This window comes from Brachyhypopomus gauderio, unplaced genomic scaffold (genome assembly GCF_052324685.1).
Source record: "Brachyhypopomus gauderio isolate BG-103 unplaced genomic scaffold, BGAUD_0.2 sc92, whole genome shotgun sequence".
Taxonomy (NCBI): domain Eukaryota; kingdom Metazoa; phylum Chordata; class Actinopteri; order Gymnotiformes; family Hypopomidae; genus Brachyhypopomus; species Brachyhypopomus gauderio.
In genome coordinates this window covers 324494-349223 of record NW_027506913.1, presented here as the reverse complement: position 1 = coordinate 349223, position 24730 = coordinate 324494, and the positions used below count along the sequence as shown (strand labels likewise).

General features: G+C 45.4%; 1 protein-coding gene and 1 non-coding gene across 9 annotated transcripts; one reads left to right on the top strand and one right to left on the bottom strand.

Moving 5' to 3' along the window:
* Positions 1 to 6012: 6012 nt before the first annotated feature.
* osbp (oxysterol binding protein) lies at positions 6013 to 21275 on the bottom strand. Of its 8 annotated transcripts, none has more exons than XM_076992269.1 (18): positions 21118 to 21275; positions 20366 to 20536; positions 18030 to 18238; positions 17753 to 17909; positions 17512 to 17623; positions 16923 to 17121; positions 16185 to 16296; positions 15798 to 15861; positions 15176 to 15343; positions 14804 to 15049; positions 14439 to 14559; positions 14173 to 14276; positions 13704 to 13799; positions 13397 to 13584; positions 11990 to 12219; positions 10696 to 10734; positions 9456 to 9494; positions 6013 to 9019 (listed from the first exon to the last, which is right to left on the bottom strand). In XM_076992269.1, the coding sequence occupies exons 2-18, from the start codon at positions 20497 to 20499 to the stop codon at positions 8877 to 8879; spliced, it is 2361 nt and encodes a 786-aa protein (XP_076848384.1). In that variant the 5' UTR covers positions 20500 to 20536; positions 21118 to 21275; the 3' UTR covers positions 6013 to 8876. The 8 variants fall into 8 exon arrangements, with proteins under 8 accessions (XP_076848384.1, XP_076848386.1, XP_076848385.1 ...); XM_076992271.1 differs by having other exon boundaries at positions 15798 to 15858; XM_076992270.1 differs by having other exon boundaries at positions 21047 to 21191.
* A 310-nt stretch (positions 21276 to 21585) lies between these two features.
* trnaq-cug (transfer RNA glutamine (anticodon CUG)) lies at positions 21586 to 21657 on the top strand. Its single transcript has one exon. It is a non-coding gene; the product is annotated as a tRNA-Gln (tRNA).
* Positions 21658 to 24730: the final 3073 nt, after the last annotated feature.

Below are 24730 nucleotides of genomic sequence, written 5' to 3'. Positions count from 1 at the left end.
TTAGCCTTCGTTTGTTTTGTTTTCCCATGTTCAGCGCGTATGTTTTCCTTGTGCATACCCCTAGTCTTCTGTAATCTTTTGTACTTCCGTGTCTCGTTGTTTGCTTAGTTAAAGTTTACTGTTGTGTTATCCCTGTATCATATGTTCTTCCCCTCCGTATGCTTACATAGTTCTCGGTTTGTTATGGTCTATACATTCACGTTTCCCTGTTGTTTAGCTTACCTGTTTAGTTGGTGTCCTCTCCCTATTGTTTAGTATAGTCCCTCTGCCCTCTGTGTTATGTTTGTGTTTGTTACTTTCCTTATTAAAACCCCCTGAATTCTGCATTTGCGTCATGCCTGTCCGCCCCAAACGTAACATAATGACCGACCAGAAAGATATGACGCAGCAGAATGTTAAAACAGTGGTTGTTCCTATACAACCGTTTGATAGGGATGCCTTTACTAAACAACTGGACTCTATCCAAGCTTTACTGGCTAAAGACGCTGGGGGTAAGCCTGTGGCGCTGCCCTCTCTGTGTCCCTGCCCCGAGGAATACGATGGCGAGAACGGATTGGTCAGACTCTTTCTTCTTCAGAGTGAAGCATACATACGACACCTCACTGTTCCTAGACCACCCGAGAACATACTGGTGATGTTTTTGCGGTCTCTGTTGAAGGGAAGAGCCCTGGAGTGGGCTGACATTATCCTAAAACACCGGGCGACGGACGCCTGGACCATGGCAGGGTTTTGTCGTTCGCTGTGTGAAAGGTTTGGGGGGGGTACTTATGAGTCTACCCCTCAGCCTCAATGGGGAATAACCGCCGACCTGTGGGTCAGTAACAGGCTCAGGACCTCCACGACCCCCGATGACTGCATCCCGGAAGCCACTCCCCGAAGGCCCCCCAAGAATTTTTTGGGGGGACGCAGTAGCCACTCACCACAGGAGTGGCCAGCTCGGACCCGGGATGACGTCAGTGTGGCGGACACGCCCCCCGATGACGTCAGTGCGGTGGTCACGCCCCCCGATGACGTCAGTGCGGTGGTTCATTTGTTTAAAAAAAAAAAAAACGCATGCACGCGAGCGCCCCCTGGACAGACGGCGCCCCTAGCATTTGCCTATGTCGCCTAATGGAAGGGCCGGCCCTGTGTGTAAGTGTACCTGTTTGTGTATTTGTGAACGTTCCGTTGTGTTTGTCTAACGTCTTCTCCCCGGTCTTCCCAGGGAGGGTGTTCTAGGCGGTTCGTGGCGGACGTTTCGCCGAGAGCGGTCACCTCCCAGACGCAGGACTGAGCGCGTCGGATCCGCCCATCGACGTGGGTTCGGGGCACTCGATCCTGTTGGCACCCCGGGACGGGTAGTGCCCTTGGAGGGGGCGTCTGTCACGTTGAGGACCCCGGCCCCTCCCTTTTGGGCGTGTAATGCATGTTAGTTAGTCAACGTCACTTAGTCTGCACTTTATAAAAACACAGCATTAACTAATGCAACTGTTACATGTTTACTTAACATTAGTTAATTATTGTTATTGTGTTACTCATATGTTGTTCATATTAACTAATGCATTAGTTAACGTTAGTAAGTAAACCAGGGCTCTCAAGTCTCACGCATTGAGCGTGTGACACACGCATTTGACCGTCTTCACACGCTCACACGCCACACTTCCGATTTCACACAGCGAGAAAAAAAATCTAGTTTATTTACCTCCGATCCATATCTATGTCGCCCTCCACTGGCGATCGATCGCGATATACAACCCCCCACCCCTCCGCTCAACAACTCACGTTCGCCCCCCCCCGCGCTCAACAATTAACGTTCGTTCGCCAAATTCCCATAATATTCGCATTTTGTCGAATTGCTGCTGCTAATGGCTCAATGAAGATAACGAAAAGGGAGGGTGATAGTGGGCAGCCCTGCCTGGTGCCCCTCTACAGAGTGAAGCTTTGTGAAGTGATGTCCTAAAGCGTGCATTAGGAGAGCTATGTAAGGTTTTGATCCAGTTTATGAAGGATAAGTCAAATCCAAATTTGTGCAGAACTGATAATAAATATTTCCAGTTTACCCAGTCAAATGCTTTTTCTGTACCTACGGATACAATGGTAGTTTCTAATTTGTTAATTGTGCAGTAATCTATTGTTTATTAGTCTGCGTGTATTGTGACAAATTAGATGTATTACGTAAAGAAATAAAAAGGCATGTTTTCGAAATTAAACTTAAAACCCAATGATTAAAAAATACATGTTGATTATGTAAATGGATAAAAAAATGATCTAATTGTATTTCATTTCAATACGCCCCCTTAATTAAATTGCCATTACTAATAGAACAACTCTATTTCTTGAAAGGCTTTAATACAAATTTAAGTCAAAGCTGACAAATGTACCTACACACAGACTGATAATATTCAAACGTGGAAATAGGAATGAGTGAGAATATTTATATTATTGGGAAATTAAAATATAAAGAAAACAAAAGAATACAAATTCTGTAAAAAAAAGGGGGGGGTATTCGTCACATTTCTATTTTGGAAAAGAAAAAGTACATAAAAAAAGGAATTTTCTTATCTACTGCACTTTAATGGTAAAAAATCAGGTAAAGTATTCAAGTTTTTATTGATGTTATGAAACGTACTGGTACAATGCAGTATTTATGCACAGTATAACAATACTGGCTGTGATGGCGAGGAATCGTTAAAACCATGAGCCGCGACGGATTGCGTGGGGGAAAGAGCACAGTCAGCTAAAGCTAGGTTTACAGCCTGATTTATACTTGACGCGTTGCGAGGGGCCGTGTGGCGAAAATGACGTAATCGTGGTGGATCCGCCCGCGCGCGAGTGCCTCGCGCACTGTCGATTCGCGGCGTGCACCTCTCGAATTTTGTAACTGCTGGGTTGTTGCCCTCCTACGGCCTCATCCATGTCTCCTGGTAGCGCCTCCAGCCTCTGGACACTACGCTGACAGACACAGCAAACCTTCTTGCCACAGCTCGCATTGATGTGCCATCCTGGATGAGCTGCACTACCTGAGCTACTTGTGTGGGTTGTAGAGTCCGTCTCATGCTACCACGAGTGTGAAAGGACCACCAACATTCAAAAGTGACCAAAACATCAGCCAGAAAGCATAGGTACTGAGAAGTGGTCTGTGGTCCCCACCTGCAGAACCGCTCCTTTATAGGGGGGGTCTTGCTAATTGCCTCTCATTTCTACCTGTTGTCTATTCCATTTGCACAACAGCAGGTGAAATTGATTCACAATCAGTGTTGCTTCCTAACTGAACAGGTTGGTTTCACAGACGTGTGGTTGACTTGGAGTTACATTGTGTTGTTTAAGTGTTCCCTTTATTTTTTTGAGTAGTGTATATACTGTATATGAATCTATACATGGCACATAGTGTATATGACAGCTTTCATTGTCATGTGGACAATATTACTTCCAGCAATAATATGATTACAAAGCCACATAGTGGCATAACAAAATAACTAACAAACTTAACAACTTGACCCTGACAAAATACAGGGGAAAAACAACTGGAAAGCTACTGAAACCTACATTGTTCACTCAGTGAGTAACCTCTGCAGCTTTTCTTTTTTTCTCTCTCAGCTTTTCAGTGCCACCTTTACGTTTCGTAGTTTGTTTAGACCCTGGCTTAGACTGCTCCATCTTTATGGCAATGCGGACTTATTTTTTCACGTTTCAGTAGTGTCAACCATGTCGCAGAGGAATCACATGATGAGTTAAGACCCTCAGCAGTGTCAATGTGCAACTGGTGTCTCTTGATTTGTCACTCGTGGAATACAAACAGGGAGATATAATGAATGTGGCCAGTTTGTGACTACTTGTATTAATAAGTGACACAGCTGCTGTATGTTTTCGTAGTCCGGCCTGGATTTTCTGGGACAAGTTGTTTTTTTTTTCTGATCTCCGCTGCATGCCGTCAGCCCGCATCAGCTGGCCGGCATGCTCGTTCATGTGTTTACAAGCCCAGTCTGCGGCCGCGCGCTAAGCAGGTTTGCCTGACTGCAGCGGGGGAGAGGTAATAGACACCGTTGACTGGATTATACTGTCACGAGTGATCGTAGCGCGCGACTCCGCACACCACGCGCTGGAATTTTTCAAGTACTTTAGCCTAAATTCCAGCACTTTTCAAACCTGAAACACAATGCAACTTTAAAATTCGTCAGGTAAATGTTCCTTCCCGTTTTTGAGGGGTGTTTCTTTATACTACCACATATCATTTCGGAGAACACTGTAAAGAATGTGACGCGCCAAGTATAAACGCCTCCGCCGTTCGCGGAGGTTCGTGCGAGGTGTGCACTACGGTCACTTGCAAAAGTATAATCTAGTCTTTAAACAGCAGCGTGACTACGGGCCAGGGCCGCAGTGCGCGGCAATGGCTCTTCCACAGGCTGAGTTAAATCACCGGCGGCCCACTAACCCATCGGCCCACCGGGGAAATGACCGGTAGTAATGTATGCCAGTCTGCCCCTGCAGGGTTCATAGGGGAATTAAAGCACTTGTGTCCATTTCAATATTTCTCAGCACGTTAAACTTAATTTAGGTAAATATTTATACAAATACTCAAAATGATTTAAAATAATTCGCTTTTTTATCACATTTTCAACGTGATTTTAATTTTCATATTTTTAACGTCTTCACGTTCTCTCATGTTTCGTCTCTCATGTATTTGTTAACGTAATACAAGAGAACTGTTCAGTCAGACAGCTATTTGTTGTGAAACTAAGTAGTTACAATTTCAAGTATTAGTCTAAATTCCAGCACTTTTCAAATCTGAAACACAAAGCAAATTAAAATTCGTCAGGTAAATGTTCCTTCCCCTGTTTTTGAGGGGTGTTTATTTATACTACCACATATCACTTCAGACCAGTGACGGTATACGGTCTCTGCTTCGGACAACACAGCAAAGAATGTGACGCGGCAAGTATAAACGCTTCCACCGTTCGCGCAGTTTTAGGAGAACCAAGTTAGCCTAACCGCTAACGGCTAATAAAATAATTTAGCCCAAGCAACACCCATGTAAGAGGTAAGTACCACTAAAGCAACGAAAAACCACAGTTAGGCAAATATTACCATGTTGAAGTCAGTTTAAACTCAGAAGAGTGTTTACCAATATACATGCCTTTCGCTCACACTAACTGAACCTATACTACGGAACTGAACTGTTTGGGGCAGTCTGCCAATTTTTATATGACTCAAAGAGCCAATCAGGAATAAGCAAGGAAACATCTTCACGCTGTAAAGCAAAATGCATTTTTGTGATTGGTTCAGAGATTATTTTAAAGATAGCCGTTGCCTGCATTGTGGTTGGGGGGTAGGGTTGCCACCTGTCCCGGTTTTCCTTCTTTTTAATATTCGGTCCCAGCAAAAAAAAATTCATTTAATGTCCTGGTTTTCACTAGGTTAGATTGTTTCTGCACACTTAAAATCCGGGATATTTTTTAAAACTGTGGAAATGTCCTGGTTTTTAAATTACGTTAATCGGGCCATTAATTCTACAGGCACTAGGACAACTGGCGGAGAACCAACAACTTACGTTCGCCAACCTCCACCCCCCCCCCCCCCCCCCCCCCCCCCGACAACTTACATTCGCCACCACCCCCCGTGTCCTGGTTTTCCCAAACAAAAATATGGTCACCTACCCTATTGGGGGGACAAAGACACAATTTGGGGGGGCAGCCTCCTCAGCACTGGCCCTGCCTATAGCTTCTTATTTTGTGTTGTATCTGTTGTTACAGATCTGTTGTTAGCGCACACCAAGACTTCTCAAAAATTACCTTGGGTGAGTCCACCCGAAGAAGCTCAAGCTAATGAACCCTGATTAGCTCGACTCTTGGCCTCCCTCTGGTGGCTACTGATTGGTGTTGCGAGCCACCTGTTGCACCTCCATTACTGTCCTACATAGCTTATTTGAAGTTTATTAAACAAATGGTTAGATGATCTGTTTACAGACTGATTGTCAGGTCCTGTTACACTTTCTCTGTAAAGCTTTGTTGTGATGCAACTGAACACATGAAAATGTAAGATTTTAATTTTTTAGTTTAATGAAGAGTATTTCCCCCACACGTTTGATACGAGAACATGAACATGTGAAAATGAGAACCAAGCGGTAGAAAGATGGCGAGAAAGAAAAATGGACAGCATGAACAAGTCAGGCCTCATCACATCCAAGGTGTCCCCAAGGGGCAATTATGAGGAGTGGGAGGCATGGCCATGGTGTTAAAATTCTTGTGCACTGGTGCCCTCAATAGTGTTTATTCATGCAAAGGAGGAGTGTGAGACCACAGTTTAGCAGGTAATCTGTGAAGCTTGAAGGAGAGTAACCCAGGATATTTTCTGCAGCTACAATTTACATATGTCCCCTAAACACCTCTCATGCTGGTAAACGCATGTAAGCTACGCTCAGAATAACCTAGTGCAGCATGGCCGAAAGTGAGTTAGTTTGAAGAGAGTGAAGGCGATCTAATGTATGTATGGAAAATGCTGCAAACCCCTAATCTAATCTCTGCAATAGCAAGCCCTTGAAATACAAAGTTTAATTAAGGCAGAACAATTGAGGTGCTGGCCACAAGCACTCACAGTTGTGCTGTTTTTTATCTATTTTTGTTTATTTTCTTATTGATTGGTTTTCCAGGTGACCATATTCCTCTATTTTAATTTTCATGCTGTTGAGAGCTGACATTACATGACAAGGAAAACAGACAAACAGGTTGGGTGGAGCCTTGTCCTGTTGGACAGGATGCAGAGATCCCGTGGAAATGTGTGAAGGCCAGGATACGTGAACCTATCTATTTTCCAGATGTTGGTTGGCAGAGCTACTGGCATTGACAACAAAGGCCTCACCGTTTTAACGGCATGCCAAGTACAAAGTTTTCCAGGACAAAATAAGCTTGGCCATTTCATGAAGACAAATCAAGAAGCCAAAGGAAACAGAGCACACCAAAAACAGTCGCAATGATTTAAAGGTAAGCTTTGGCGTTATCCAAGCGGGGCGGAGCAATGGATTCAGGACAGCGGTGAGTGGAGTTGTGTTCTTTTCCAATCCAATTTTATTATGACATCATCCTGCAGCGTCACTGCACTCCGCCTGTTCTGTGACACAAAGACCAAGACCGAACAAAAAAAAAAAAAAAACTTAAATGAAAAACTAAAATGCAGGTGAAGAACTCTCACAGGATAGCAAGACAAAGACAAAATTATAAGGTAATGAAATAAGAGACAAATGTTGAGGGTTACATAAACAAAAAAATAATATTCCATTAGTATGTATCCATGTTAATTCATTTTTTTTGCTTTATTTTTAGATGGGGAATAAAAATAATTAAACTTTAACTGAATGAGTGTGGAAAATATTGATGGATTCCCCTTAAACATGAGAAAATCAAAAATTACTAATCACACTATCTCTCAAAATTCATTACATGTAACATCACTGTGAGTGCTTACTGAATACTTCCCACCAGAATGATAGTTATTAATATTACATCATTATTTGATATATACACAAATATTTGCTGTTTGCATTTTGTGTGTGTTGCTTTATTACGCTTGATTCTTTTCTCCCCCAATAAGTACACTTGAAAATAAAATGTAATTTTTCTTCCCCCTTCTGAGAGGATGTACAATAAAAGTCTCAAACGTCACTCGTGAACACATACACACATACACTTGCACACACATTTGTAATTATTATTCTTTTTTTAATTCAAGAGTCCCCTCTCGGCCTCGCATGGCCTTTTGCGTGTTCGCACTTCCGCCAGATCAGGATTCCAACGGCCTCCTCCTGGCCAGGAGCCAGGAGGTCATCGGGTCAAGGGAACGCCCCATAGTGTTCTATATAGATGACGGGACTGCGGGACATGGGCGTCTCCGCTGTGAGGGACACCGTCACAGACAGGCACTATTTATTTTCAGAACTGTGGATTACACCATTAGTGCAAATTGCACTCCTACACTAGTACTGCTCATGGAAAGTTAATGGGTGATACGACATTACTATTCCTGAAGTGCAGAAATCATACACCCATTACTCCGAACTCCAAAAAAAAAAAATTTCTTATAATGTCATTATTCAGATGTCTTCAAAGTATTTTCTGGTAATATCCTTCATTGTCCTTCTGGCTAAATTACACACACATTATTTATTTTTTTAATATGCTTTTCCAGGCCACCGTGGACAACAAGTGCAGGTCTGGGACTTGCAGTTTTGCACTAGCCAAGCCTTGGGAGCTAAGATTCATGGGGTTGGCCTGCCTTTGCCCTGATCTGAGACCAGTGTGGACAAGACAGTCAGTGCTTCTGGGCACTGCCCATGCATTGGCAAGAAGTCAAAATATGAACACAGCACTCTGTCTGTGACTGAAAGAAGCACGAGAGACCTGGGTGAAGTCCGCACCCTGTGGAAGACGTGTTGGGTGCAAGGCTGAGGCGGGAGGGGGCGGGGCAGATTTGGAATGGGTGTGGGGTTTAGCATAGGCGCAAAATGGCAAAGGGTGCGGCACCTCTACCCGTCCACCGCTGAAGAACACAAGAGCGAAAGTGCACCATTTCCCTTATGGGACAAAAAAATGAAATAAAACCAAAAAGAAAAAGATGACTGCAAGGAGTCAAGAGAACGAGGGAGGGGAAGAGGGTGGTGAGAGGGAGAGGGGTGGGGCGTGCTTTGGTCTACGATGCCCACCTGCTGCTTGCCGCCTTTCATCTGCTTATGGAGGGTAGAGGAACTCGACAGAGGGCAAGACAGGAAGCGAACGGCCGAGCAGCCAGGGTGTGGGGGGGGGGAGTAGGTGTGGCAGTTCTCTGCATTTGTGTATTTTGTTTTGTTTTTTCTCAGGAGGGGTGAGGTGAGGGTAGTTCGCCGATGGAGATGTGCATGAATGTTTGGATCAGAAGATGTCAGGGCAGTCGTCCCAGTGGCCTTGCTCCTTGGCCTCCCAGTAACCCCCCTTGTAGATGTGCGTGGGCTCTCCCGTCATGGGGTCCTCCTGCCGTTCGAACCACATGGACTTGTAGTTGTCCTGGGGGACACCTGCTTGAAAACGTGAGACAAAACAAGACCCGTCGAATTAAGACCCACATTAATTGAAGAGGATCTCCACAAACAGAGATGCGTGGGAAAAGTGAAAACGTTCAAGCAAGATTTGCCAGAAATTGTATGGTTACATATGTGCAGTAATATTTAACTGCAAATCTGATAAGATACACACATACATACATACATGAGGTCAATTCAGGTTAAACAATTATTACCATAACCTCTTAATCCAAAGCCATTTGAAATGTAAACCAACCCATCTAAAAGTTCAAGCGCTAATAATTTTGTAACCTAGTCAACAGAGCACAAGAGTCCAGACAGATGCTACCAGGAGTAGGACAAACAAGGAGTGAGAAGCGGGGGGGGGGGGGGGGGGTTTGTGGGGCTCAGAGAGAGGGGCAGGGGCAGCTCTGGGGAGCATGGTACTTGCTTTTGGTGTGAGCTTCGTAGGGACCTTCCATGTCCTCCACTAAAGCAAGAACAATGAGCAGACAGTGAGGAGATGGTTGTCCATGTTGAGTGTGCATGCAAAATGAAAACGAACACTACAAACATGCATTACATGGGTTATGACATGTATAGTGCAGGTCGTCACGAGCGTTTGCCAACACAGGAACATATAACACTTTAAAGGGCAAATATATAGCTAACTAGGGGTAAAAATGTGTATGGGAGTATATATACTTGTGTGTGTATACACACAGACCTCTGAAGACCCGTTCTAACAAGACCACAAAAATGCACAATACACCATTAAGCAAGGATGTTTAGGATTGATTTCCTTGACCAGCTGGGTCCTCTGCGTGTAAAACACTTTGTGAGTGTCGATGCTACTTGCTTGAGAAAGATGATTGTAAGCCAAGCAGTTTCCCCGGTGAAAACTCAAATAAACAACGGCAGAGACAGAGCAGTCAGGAAGTAGGAAGACGGACACCTGGAGTGCGGGTGGAATGGCAGACGTTGTTCTGGGGAAAACGGGAAAGCAGCTGACAAAGTTGGCAAGGGAATACGCAGGTGTCGTGGAGAGGTCATGGGGATTAGAGAGGACAGGCAGCGAGAGAGGCACTGGCAGCTTCACTGCAGGACAAAATGAGGTCGGTGATGATATCAACAGGTGTGAGCAATATCCTTGATCTCTGTAGTCATTCCATAATCAACCAGCTTGTGTAAAAAAATTCCACATGGTTAAAGTGGAGGGTTGTCGTCTTGTGGAGAGATAAGATGTGTGTGTGCTTGCATACTGAACAAATGAGTACAGATCAACAAATATAACAAAAAGCAGACCAAGGGGATTTATACTGACAAGGCCCAGCAGTACTGTGGGGATCGGGCAGGGGCAGTTTTTATCCACTCCACAGGAGGAGAGGCAGGCAGGAAAAGGGGCAGAGGGAGAGAGGGAGGGGCCCCAAGAGAGGAATGTGCTTCACAAGCAGTGACACCATTGGCTGAGGAAGGGGTTGAAGACCACATGAGGCCAGAAATGGAAAGGGGGTGGGGGAAAAGAAAAGGGGAATCCAAACCAAAAGAAGATTAGGACAAGAGCCTACAATAAACCTAAGAACAGAAATCTGGAGGAGGACTCCTCCCCCGTTACCACGCACGCCAGGCACAGGAAGGGGAGGTCATGACTGAGGAAGAGGAGGGCAAGACTGAGGAAGAGGAGTACTTGCTTTTTAGAGGCGAGTCAGTTATGAAGTCCTCAATGACAGCTTGAGAGGAAGACACACGGAGAGGAGAGTGAACGGGAGAAACGGACACGAGGAAAAACGCCACAGGAAACCTCGTACGCACATCCACCCATGTATATGTGCACATCATATACATGTATGTAATATATATCTCTTTCATTATATATATATAAAATCACTCTTTCATCATATCATTTATATATATATATATATATATATATATATATATATATATATATATATATATATATATATATATATATATATATATATATATATGATGAGAGAGAGAGAGAGAGAGAGAGAGAGAGACAGAGAGAGACAGAGACAGAGAGACAGACATCGAGTCATATCAAAATATTATTTTCCACCCTGGTTTGTAATGATCTTGGCCCGGGACATTACGGACTCTACGTGCATTAATATACAAGTGACTGTACTAGTCAGCTGTACTGAACCGACATCCAGAAGAGCCTGATGACTGGGTACCGGGTGAAGACTGGTACCATCTCCACCGCAGTGCAGCCGTACTGAGAACGGCCGTTTCGCACATCAAACGCCGCCCGGCAGCATAACAGCGGCGTCCTAAGGGTCACTGATGCCACAGGGGAACGACTACTCCGGCAAGTGCTAACATAACTCGGTTAATGCCCCCATACACAAGGATGGTGCATGAGTGGTCTCAGGAGCATAACACTGGCTTTTGGGGGGGGGGGGGGGGGGGGGGGGGGGGGGGGGGGGGGGATTCCTTGTCCTGCTAAGTCGCCTGACGACCTAGGGACGTTCTGTTGCAGGAGTGGACACTAGCGCCCCCTGACATCCCGCCACCTAATCACGTCCATGCCATGCCGTCTCACTAGGGTCATCCGAGCATGGGTAGGAGGGCATAATATTCTGATATGATTACACACACACACACACACACACACACACACACACACACACACACACACACACACACACACACACACACACACACACACAGCCAGACACAGACAGCCAGACACAGACAGCCAGACACAGACAGCCAGACACACACACAGACAGACAGCCAGACACACACACAGACAGCCAGACACACAGACACAAAGCAAAACGAGCACAGTCGGGGCTTGTTCTGCAGTTCTGTGTGTTAGGCCTAGTCTGCCAGGCCGAGGATGAATGGCATCTTTATATACCTGGGTCTGGCCGAGCAGCCCTTGAAGCCTAACCCTATTCTAAACCTCCACACTTGCACAGCAAACTCCACCACCTCACTGACCCCGCTCCCTCTTACCGTCCTCAGAGGTGGAGGCGAGGCGGACGGCCTCACGCTCCCGCTCACGCCTCACGCTTCGCTGCTTCTCCTCCAGACGCTGCTTCTCGCCGTTTGCCTCATCCCACATGCCCTGCTCCATCAGCCGCTGGTCCGGCCGTCGCCGGCTGTCCGTGGGCGCCACGCCCTCCTCCGGCTCATTCAGGGTCAGCGCCAGCGCCGAGAAGTAGTACATGGTCTCCGCACCATCCCTGCAGGAGTGGAATAAACATATAAAAGAATTTATAAACATGCCTGCAAAATCACCATATTCTTAACAGATCCAGAAATGCTCTTGTGTTAAAGTAACCTTTTACCCCGTACATGTGTCAGACACAGCACTGCAGCAGCAACGCTCGCCGTAAGTAAAAAAAAAAAGGAAACGCTTCAGGGTTTAATTGTGCCATTTCCAGTAGTTTCTCACCTGACACAGAACAAAATTAAATATTCTTCCTGTACCATTCAGTACCATTACCAAAAACAGCCTCGGTTAGCTAGTTTCTATATATCCTCAATGTTTTAAGTGTTCAACAGTATTTGATTCACACAAATGGGTCGGACTGAACCATGTCAACCACATTACACCATGTGTCTCACATAATATTTTACTTCTGTTCCAAATTTACCATGATAATTAGCGCAACCATGTCAACGGATCCCTCTGCTAAATTAATCCTATGCCATTGATGTAAGCCAATCAAAAATCGACATGTAAATGAGTCCATACATATTAAAGACCCTCTGGCTAACCCCAGTCGTGAGACCAGTGCTGTACTGTACATAAAAATGTTTATGAAGTTCTTTCACCAAGCCAAGAACTTCACGGCCATGTTGAGGTAAAGACTTCAGTATTACTTGTAAAATCCCAGCAGAGCAGATTTCTCTCTCCTCAGTCTATATTTGTTTATAGTTTCTTCCTCTCAAAGTACCTAAATTTGCATTTCTTATGACACACGTTTGTGATATTCTGAGATCCTGCTCAACCAACTTGTACTCTGCAAAAAGTTTGCCACCATACTCACTCCAAACAAACCACAAATGTACTTTTTCAATACATTTGCTGGTCAGCTAAGTGGGTGTTGAGGACTTGCTTGTGTGACATTTTAATGCTGTTAGGCAAAAGATCATCCAGTCAACGTCGGCTTTTTACGGGGACGTTTACTGTATGATGGGTTCGGGTAGTAATTTTTCCGGTGGTCTGTTATAAATCATAACTATATCATGTGAAATTGTGGAGACAATGCAGAGACACCATGTGTCTTGTAAACAGTAAAATACTACAGCAGTTCATACTTATGGATGAAGAAACGTCTTCCTGTGGCACTAGTTGACATCACATAGGGAGGGTGAGATGCAGGGAGGGACAGAGGGAAACACTGGGGATCTTACGGCAGTGGGTTCTTCCTCCACAGTTCACGGGGTTTGAGCGTCTGGTAAACGGTCTTCTGGCGCCCGTCTGCACCATCCTCTCCCCCCCGGCTGCTCTGCATGACGCGTGAGCACTCCATCTTCTCGTCCCACGTGCCCGACAGCACATAGTGCGCCTTGCCGTCCTTGTCTGTCACCACACCCGTCACCTGCAGCACACAGGAGCGAGGGAGGGAGGAAGGGAGAGAGAGAGGATTAAAGAGGTGGAGAGACAGGCATAGAGAAGGAGAAGTGTTGCGAGAGGAGTGTCTTATTGGAGGGCACTCACCTTTCTGGCCACGTCTCTGGAGAAGTAGCTGTAGGGAGCGAATTTGAGGTGACAGCGATCGCCCGTTCTGTGGTTGATGACGTCGATCTCCCCTGACTGAACAAAGACAAATTACCAGACCAGCTCACATGTCAGGCATTAACACTAGGCTTAGGAATATGACATCCTTTACAGATCACTTAATAGCATCATAAAACAAAACAAACCAAACCCTCAGAACACACACAGGAAAAAAGAAAACCTTGAATCAGATAGCACTTTTATAGCTCCTCGCTGAGCACTATTTGGCAATAAAGACTCTATAAAAACAAATAGCAGCGTTTCAAACCGTTGCGGCATTATATGCCTTATACTGCCCTCTGCTGGCCAGACAAGGCGTCGCTTGAGGCGTTTCACAGAGTAACAATGCTGGTTTCCACCTTGAGGGAGAAACAGGGGTGTAGCAGCAAGACATGTGGCAGGCTCTTACCTGGTCGATCCACAGCTTGCCCACTATGATGTTGTGCACCGTGGTGGTCACTTTCTTCCAGCTGTAGTGATTGTTACTCTTCTCAAATATACAGTGAATTGAACCTGGAGAGGCAAAGGATGTTTTTCTAATTACTTTTTTTACAGAAAAAGAAATGTTTTTGTGCCAGATGCTTGGTTCCTGTCTTTCTAACTGATTAATAATTGAAAATGTCAATGCATCACGCTTTCGCATTGGTGTAAATGTCCGCACACGCACGCACATACCGAGAGGCATGATGGAGAGGTATTTGCCCCTGAACTTGCTGGCCACAGTGATCTCCTGTCTCAGGGTCCAGCCCCGCACGGAGATTGCGTGATGGGCCGCGGCTGGGGGGTGATGACTAACCTATGGCGAGAGAAGAGGGACAAGCTGCAAACTTGGGACACTAGGCAGCACAACCCCGAGACAAGCTTGTTGTTTGTCGAGGAAACACTACACTTACAAGAACCATGACTTTATAATGCACGTCTTTGTCCAACACCCTGCCCCATTTCAGGCTAAAACTGGCCAGATCTTTAGAACGGAAACAGCATCTTGGTCAGCCCCGGTGAACCCTTCCCCTCCGACCTTCTCCCCCATGGCCAGTTACCTGCTCACAGAGTGAGCGGTAGCCGCTCTCCTGCAGCCGGTCCAGCTCGAAGGTTTCCCCCAGCAGCGGGTTGAAGGGCTTGCCCGTGCGGTGCACCGTAGTGGAGTAGGAGGAGATGGTGAAGGCCGCCACATAGCACAGCTGCTCCAGAGAGCTCTGGCACTTGGCGGCGCGGTCGAGCAGCTCCGAGTACTCCAAGTCCTCGGACAGGCGCTGCAGCATGGAGATGGGCTCATTGAAGTTCACCTGCTCGTGGGAGGGGACAAGAGAGGAGAGAGAGAGAGACACACACGCAAAAGACATCAGGGAGATTCACAAATGAAAGAGCTAGAAATGACCAGAAGTTCTTAACTGCCCGGGTGGCAGACTCACAGGCATAGGGATTTTGGAGAGCTCTTTGCCAATGCAGTTCTTCATGATGCTCCAAAGGTTGAGCGAATAGTTGGGCTTGTCCGGGATTCGGCTCCGCCTCTTCCTCACAGGTTCCAGCTCCTGGGACTGAGGAGACTCAGGATTGGATGCCAAAGACTGCTCGTCCAGCTACAAAAGACCAGTTGGGAAGCAGATGATATGAGATTTTACTTAGAAATAGGGAGGTATGCCACTCCTCAGGTAGGAGCCTGGGAGGGAGATGGGGTCTGTTTTAAAAGAGAAGGAGGTCAAACAATGACCACTGGCAGCAGAGGAAGACAGAAGTGGGCAGGAGAAGCAAAATATTTTTCCATTTTTATAGGGGTTGATTCGTCTTCCCACAGTACAGGATAAATCAAAAGGATGTAGGGACTTTGTCAAACAAAAATGCATATTTTTATACTTTATGGTAAGTGTTATTGAATTGGGTTGTGTTAAACTATGTGCACAACTATGTACTTTATTAATGAATATATAAACTGACATTAGACTAAGAGAGTGTTTGACATTTGATGTTCAAGGTTAGAGTTCACATTTTTAAGATGAGCATGTACACACATGCAGGGAGACATTGGCTCCTTACCGATGTTGTCCCGTCATCCATTCCCAACTCACTGCTGATTCCACTGATGTTGCTGCCAGACCTCCTGAGAAAAACGGCAAAGGAGAGAGGGATAGATAGAGAGATTGAGAGAAAGGGAATATGGGGGGAAAAGGGGATGGAGAAGCAGAGGCCAAACACTTAGGTCTAGTCCACACTGACAGGAGACAAAGCAGTGAATGGATGCGAAGTCAGAGTGCATGCGGGGCAGAGACGGACACGTGGTGAGGGGTATTCTGGGGGGAACAGACACAGGCCAAGGAGGGGGCATGGAGCAGTGGTGACAGACATGGGGCAAGGGGGTGGGAGACATACATGGGGTGAGGAGGGGTGGACAAGGAGCGAGGGGGGTGGGGTGAGCATAAAGACCTGTGATACTTTGGGTCCGCTGGGACCGTGATGAACTCCTGCACTTCTTCACATGCATCAAAGAACTCATTCTCCTCATCGTCGCTGGCATCGCCCTTTCCTGACCCTGCCCCTGGAGGGACAGGTGATTTTATTATATATATATATATTATATATATATATGAATAATGTCATGTCTGTTATTGCAAAGTACAGGATGTTATACCACTCATACGTGCATACTTGTGTGTGTGCGTGTGTATGAGAGAGAGAGCGAGAGAGAGAGAGAGAGCGAGAGAGAGAGAGAGCGAGAGAGAGAGCAAGAGAGAGAGAGAAGGATTCCTGGGAATAACTGCAATGAACTGTAATAAGAGATGTAGAGCTACTGCAGTGAAGCACACACGGCTTCCAGAGAAACAGGACGTCCTTCATCACTTTGCTTGCTCAGCTGTTTCTCTGGAAACCTTGTGTATTAGTGCATATACATATATGCGCGTGTGGGATAACCTGGGGACCCGCACACGGTGACAACCTGCAGTATATGTACGTAGGCCAAGAGTCACAGATTGATTTTTTACTTCGTGCTTCCGTTCTCCATGTTTTGCCTGAACAAACAGAGGAAGTCCGTCTCTGGGTCCACTCAATTATTACTGACATCGGTCTGTGCAGTAGTCAATAAACTAGTACTCCTGTGTGCATGTTGAGGCATGCGCGCAGGTGGGGGGTGTGTGTGTGCATGTGTGAGGCGTGCGTGTGCACCTTTGCTGTCGGCGGCGGGGTTGCTGGGCGGTGCGGCCAGCACGGTGGCCCCACGGAAGGCCCTCTCCAGGTGGTTGTGCTGCTTGGCCAGTTGCTCCAGGGTCTCCTCCAGCCGCACACGCTGCTCACGCTCCACCTGCAGCGCCTTCTGCCAGCGCTTGCTGTGCGCCTGCGCCAACGCCAGGAAGTCCCGGCAAGCCTGGACCCCAGGGGACGGAGAGTGAATACTAGTGTATGTGTGTGTGTGAGAAAGAGCGCACGTGGGAGGTGTCACAGTTACCTGCAGGCTGTCCCTCACTATTGCACACACTAGCAATGCTCTGGACTCCTTTTAGGAAATGACAGCTAATATAGGAAAAGTTAAAATATAGCAAAGTGCTTCCTACATAAAGACTGGGAAACCTGGTGTGAGTGATGCGTGTTTGAGCCCAGCACAAAATAAGCTAACATAACCGCCAGGGACTGTTGCGTAGGACACGTCTGCACAGCTGTAAAGTGCCTTCAAGTTGACTAGAGAGGAACATTTTTTGCGATCAGAAATGAGAGTGGCCGTCTGTGTCCCCAGTCTGCCGTACTGCGTGTGGCTTACGTTGATCATGGCATTGGAAGTGATGCGGAAGAGCGTGGCCCTCTCAGTGACCTGCCGAATCTTATCACTTGTCTCCCCGCCTGGCTTGATGCCCTCCAGCTCGGACAAGGACCTGAGAGGAAAAGGTGCACAGACAGCCGTTGAGGCGTCCGAGGTGGCGCAGTTGATCGAACCGGGCCAGAGGCTTGGGGAAACAGGAGTGGGAAAGAGCAGGAAAAGAGTTCTGGCTGTGGCAGCTGACCTTTGGAGGGCGGAGCCGTGCTTGGCGATGAGGTCGTTGCAGGTGCTGAGGTCCTCCACTTTGCTCCCCAGCGTGCGAAGTGTGGACTGCACCTCGGAGTTGCGTGAGCCCTGGCCGGCCGCTGGAGGGGTGGTGGGACACTCGTCCCCGGAATCGTCTGAGATAGAGAGAGACAGGCAGATAGAGACAGACAGATGCAGACAGACAGTTTTCTCTTCTCTCTCTGTCTAAGTGACTGCTCTCTCCCCCTCCACTAACAGGGGTCCCCGACACCCACCTGACTCCGCCTGGATGCGCACGGCCTTGGCCTTGGCCAGCTCCAGTGCCGTGATCCAGCGCTGGCGCTCCACCTCCGAGCTGGCCTTCAGGTGGTACGTCTGCGCGCCACCATTGGAGATCACGAAGTTGCACGAGTCCTCCACAGCGATGTTGGCCGTGGCCAGGTTGATGGTGCCGCGGCAAGTGTGGCCCATCTCCGCCTGGGTCCTGAGAGAAAGAGGGAGAGAGAGAGAGATTTCCAAATCATGTCATCATTCCTTCAATCATCAAAGGGCTGATGTTACTGACATGGCCGATTACAGAGATACACAGCATGGAAATTGGTCTTACAGCAGAACATCAAAGAAAAAGAAATTCTTGGCAGGCTTTTGTGAACAGCAGTAAATGTAAAAGGTTCAGATAAATCTGTCAAGCATAAATCTGATCCACACGAAAGCCAAGCTGCCGTCAGCAGGATTTGGCTGTAGAGCATGCAGGGCCCGCCGCTCAGGAGGAGATCTGTGCGTATCTCCCTCGATCATCCTCACATCAGCTCACATGATGCAGCCTCTTCTGTTTGGACTAAACACTTGGGATGTTTGGACCATCAACAAATGCTGACAAAACTGTACTGGGGGCCGTGCCGGAGAGCGTATCGAGGGGGCAGCCGAAGTGACACGTGATGACCCGTGTAATAATGCTCACGTCAGGTGTCAAAGGGTTTATGTAGATCCCACGTGTGGCGTTGAACGAACCTCGGACATGAAGCTGAAATATAGCAAATTCTTTTCAGGAGCAGGCCCCTAAACTCAAAATGCACGTCCAATCCAGATGCCACAAATCACGACAATCTGAAAACCTTTCACTGAAGGTATGAGACACCCTGTAGGTGTGTGACTGACCTTCTGGCTAAACAATGAATCCAATTCGTTACATCCAGCCAATTTACAGAGGATGTAATTGGAAGTCAAACGATTAAATTAAAAAGTTTCTCTCATGCAGTCTTATACTATAATTAGATATGACCACAGGCATTTCTACTACAGTGACTAGGTCAACATTTCATTTTTACTAGGCCAAAGTGTCGTCTTATTCTTTCCTCCACTCTAATCGCTCCTAAACAGCATCACCATCACATTAAATCACCATTTTCCCAGATTTTGCTGAAAAGACTTACAGTAGTGACTCAACACTAGCACCACCATTACATCCGAAATCAGGATTAATCCGTCTCTGGAAAACAACTCCATTTGTCTGTCTGCCTGCCTGCATGTCCGCACGTGTCTCCTTGTCCCTCAAGCACATGCAGGCAGGCAGGCACACACACAGCTGCCCGCACACACGTGCACATACATAGACACACATACACAAGACACTTCTTACATGTCACACTACAGTGCTGACTGTTGAAAAAGCAACGCTGAGTGCCTCAATTAGTTTGCAGTGCTGACCACGGGCTAAGAGACTGATGTAATGAAAGCCGAACGAGACCCTGGGATCTTCCTGAACATTGATAATCATTTCCTCCACACCCACCCTTAAGATAGTCTTATGACTCCAAACACACATCATGTAGGAGGAGTTTGCTTGTTAAACCCACTATACCAGCCACCTTCAAGGCTCATAAATTCAAAAATAACATGCAACAACCAATTATATATGAATAATTGGCCCAGCACTTCCTGTACTGCTGTATTTTGCAAAACTACTATGATACAGAATCTCTTTCCATTAGCATAGTCGTACTTGGCAGGAGATCTACCAAAGTAATCTACGGCATAATTAGGTGAAAATGCTCACATAAAAAAGATCATCATACCATTTGTGGCCTGCTGGGCATAGTGTCCTTACACGCAAACAGACCCACCGCATTAATAATTGACAGAGACGGGTGGAGGGGAATGACACTTGTCCATCAGAACAGCCTACAGCTTCTCCTCGGGCAAACTAGCATCATCTTACAACAACATTGTTTCACTGACAAACAATGTCAATAAAAATGTCACCTATACGAGGCATTAAGCACTTCGACATACCAACCATACGTGCCCTCACAGCCAAGAGCGCAAACACGTGCGTTTCCAAAAAAAAAATCCCTCGCAGCGTTGCTCAACACAGATGCGACTCCACCTTAGCAAATGAACACCACCACTCTCACATATTTGGCAATGGACAACGTTGTGTAAGGCTTACGTTTGTGTACTGTGTCCCGCTTGTACGAGATCACGGCTGTGAATGCTACGATTCAACTTGACAAACCCGACAGCAAACCTCATGGCCGTGGTCGCCGTTTACCCATTTACGGATCGGTAAGCGATCATGTGTTAGAGGTCATGTGGAAACAGATGGACTTACCTGTAGTAAGACAGTAAACCGTTGCTCAAGACGAACCATCGCCTTTGGTATCCCTTGATGTAATTCGTCCATTTGAAAAGCCAGCCTTTATAAGTGTCTCCTGGTGCTGGAGCGGGCGCCTTGGGCTCCGACATCACGACAGCCCGAGGCTTCACAGTGTCTCACAGGGGCCTGTTAACAACCAATAAAGCCATGTTGGTGACCAAACCTAAACACAGTTAATCCAGTAACTCACCAAAGGGGAGTCACAACAAAACACCACAAAAGAGCACACGATGAAGTATTTACGGTTCACCAGGCGCAAGGCGCTACGTAACGTGTTATCTGGTTTAGCTGGTTTCGCCTACGTGTACATAACAAACCAGCTAGGTTAGCTAACAGGCTAACCAGCTACATTCAGCAAGTAAACCTGGAACATATGACATGTAACTATAATTATATATATACATATAGTTATATATAGCTAGCCAATGAAGCTTGTGATTGGGACATAACCTGTGTTTCCGACCCTTCCCGTTGTTATTATCTTGGCTAGCTACACAGGTAGACAGCTAAAAGAGCTAAGACTGCGCTAGCTGGCGACGCTAAGCTAACTGCTAAATTACGCCGTGGTCGTTTCGTTGACAGTAAACAGGTATCCATTTATAGAGACATTGATAATAAGTGACGTGGGACGTGTACCTGTTATAGTTAAAACGACACAACCTCGTTTGGCTAAAGGTAAATGTCGTGTATCTTCCAGACAAGCCTACCTGTCTCACAATCCCCCTCGGAGGAAGGAAGTGGAGCTGGTGCTCGCGCGAGGTGAAGCGCGACTCTGCGCGCGACGCCACGGACAGCACCGTCCACCGAGTTCTGCTGTCAGCCAGGGTTGTGCATAGGGCGACTGAAGGAAACTTGTTTAAGGGGAAAGGGGGTGTTTCAATGTCCGTTTGTAATACTTTAATTCTCAGTGCACTCAAAGTAAACTGCAGAATAACGCAGAGAAAGGTATGATCTATAAATTTATATGTCCTATTCATGTACAATGTGACCTATTTTTTTTCTATATCTAAATCATGTAATTCCATATAATGATTAGACATAGGTTAACATATATATCCTATTCAATGTTGTCATTAATTCTTTATTAAATATGAAAACGCTGGTAGATAAGCACTTTGACATAAAGATCAGATGGTTGTTGTCTATTACATGTATTTTTGAATGTTTAACTTGTAGGTTCCATGGTGTAATGGTTAGCACTCTGGACTCTGAATCCAGCGATCCGAGTTCAAATCTCGGTGGAACCTTCTCGTTTCTGTTTCTGACTTAATTTAACAAGTGCATAAAACTTCTGGACCGGTTCTAGACGGATATGGCTTGTGTGCTGTGTGTATGAGCACATGTTTAGTTATATTTTAAAAGCCAGAACTATATTCAGGGCTTGATTTGAGGGGGTGTGAGAAAATGCTACCCCCTCAGTTAAAAACAAGCATGGGGAACACTCATTTCCCTTTACATCCCCTTTGGATGGATTATGTGATTTTTCTCTGGCCACGGGTTTTCCATCCACCGAGTTTTTGCGCATTTTGAAAATGCGCATGAAAAAAGCTGGATGGAAAAAGACCAAAATTCGAAAAAAGTCCCAAATATCGCAAAAAGATTTTTACGCTAGGAGGAGGTGGAAAATTTCGCATCCCCAAAATTCGGAAAAACTGGATGGAAAAGGGTTTTTCGCATAAACGATGACGTATCATGCCTCAAGTCATGTGGTTCTGTACATGATCGCGATGTAAAGACGGCAAATGCATACAAAAACAATTCTGGAGAGAGCAAAAATTAATTGAATTTAACTTCTCCATGTATAGAAAAGAAAAAGAAAAAAATGTTTCAAAACCTCAACGTGCAAAAATGCGTAAGTGCCAGATGGATGTAAAAACCACTATTGTTTGGCGTCCTCTCACGTGATCTAAAGTTTATTCGCATAACTGTAATGAATAGAAACAAGGCTTAATTCGCATTTTTTCTGCCGAAACTTGGAAATTGCGCATTATTTTTTCGAAAGGTTTGGATGGAAACCCGGGGCATATAAGGAATTCTTCAAAACGAAAAACAATAACCACCATTAACAAGCGGAGTCCCAGCTAACAAAAAAACGTCCCGAGGACGTCCCGCGAACCAACACTGCGAACGTCCTCTGGACGTTTTTTTGTAGGGTCGCCAAAATGTTTCAGGGGACGTTCAGTGGACGTTACAAAGGACGTTTGTAGGACCACCTGGAAACATCCAGAGGACAATGAGCGGACGTTTAAGGAACGTCCTTTAAACGTCTCTTATGTGTTAAATTGTTTAGGTCTACTTCTTATGTTACTTCTAAAACAACTTAGATTTTATTGATTTAGTAAATCCGGGTATTGCATATGGAATAAAAATGAACACACAAGAAGTGATAGGCTGTAAACAAGTTTATTATTTTTTATTTGAAATGCGAAAAAAGTGTCTGATGTGCGCATTTTGAATGCCGTTTCAAGCCTCCTTTTCACACGTTTCTTGGGGTGAAGCCTAAAATAGACAAAGATACACGTTTGTTAACATTTAATTTTGTGACCTCTAGTTATATTAAAGCGTTCGATAAATGAAGTAATTTGAACGTTTTGCTTGAAGAACATCAGCTACTCAAATCAATGCTAACCCAGCTAGGTAGCTATAGTTGGCATTAACTTGTTAATGTGGCTAGCTACTTATAGCGAATGCTATCGTCGGCTGTTATCTGTGGCTGAGACCATCAACATCAGTTAACGTTACTTACTATTGAAGTCTTAATGCAGTGATTCATATAACTTTATCATTTGGTAGCGTAGCGTAGTGATAATTTAGCTCTAGCCATGACCATATAGAAATAATGTCCAGCCACAGATGGGCATCTGTTTTTGGTACAACTGTTTGATTTTGCTGATCGGGTTTTATGATTATCCAGAGGGGTTAGCTGAGGGTTTATTAAAATCACCTCATACATTAGCTCAGAAGATAAATTTACTAAGATATGTATTTACTAGCTAACCATATTTTAATCAAATGTAGGTGACTCACCTTGAATTTAAAATAACGGCTTCTGTCAGAATATTCATGTTAGCTAACGTTCCTACGTCGCGAGAAGACGGCTCGTGCGTTTATGTTCCCGCTTGCTAATCCTCTAGTGAGTAAAACTCTAAATCAGCTGACTGCCTTTCACACACGCACCATGACAACGGTCGCGGGACCACGTCCGGACGTTCTCAAACGTTCTCTAAATGTATCAAAAATAACGTTATTTCAACGACTATACGGGGACGTCACCGAACGTCCTGTGAATGTATCTTTGGGAACGTTCCGCCAGGACTTCGAGGGGACCTGCTGGGAACGTCCGTTATGGCCTAGGAACGTCCTATCGCGAACGTTATAAAAAACCTCTAATAAGAACGTCCGCGAACGTCCCCGGGACGTTCACTGTTTGCTGGGAGTCTTGATAAAAAAATCTGATTAAAGATTAAAAATCTGTATCTATAATGTTAGTGTATTGTCTTAATAATTAATTAAATACAAATTTTTAAAATAGGCCAATAAAAATTTATTTGGTCAGCTGCATCACAAAGACGAGAACTGTTTAGGTAACCCTGATGGTAAACGTTGACTGCAGAGCTAAGGACACTGGCATTAACAGAAATATAAAGTAATAAAAAGAACAAATGTGCATGTTTTCAAACACATACATTCAAGTCATAAACTGCAATAAAAGTATACAGTTAAGTATACTTCTCTCCTTCTCCCCGTTTCTCTTTCTCTCTCGCTCTCCCTGTATTTTTCTACTATCCCTAGATTGCCTACTGTGCCTCCTCTCCTGTTTCATTCATTCAAGTTTCGTTCAATCACTCAGCCTCTGAAATCAACCGCATTATTCACTAATATGCATCATCAATCATCAAATCATCAAAGCAGAGCAGCATGTAAAACGACGTTTTGTTTATCAATTCAAGAGCAGCTAATGGGTGGGGTAATGCTGCCATCTAGAGTGTCAAATGGGTATAAGCAGTATACAAATTGCAAAAATATTTTGTGAAAACAGAGACTCCAAAACAGTAGCTATCTAGAAATACTGCATAACACAATCACTGCATAACACAATAAAAAGAACAAAGAAAAGAATTATAATCATAATCATTATATTGATAATGATTGTGTAATGCATAGTGCAAATATGCCGAAATGGCGGTACCTGCAAGCCACCCGTCTGTAAAAAACATCCAATGCCTGAGCCCCATTCCATTTTTCCTCGGCCAATGGCGCGCGAACCATTCCATTTTCTTCGTTTTTCTCGGCCAATGCCTGGCCACCATTCCATTTTTC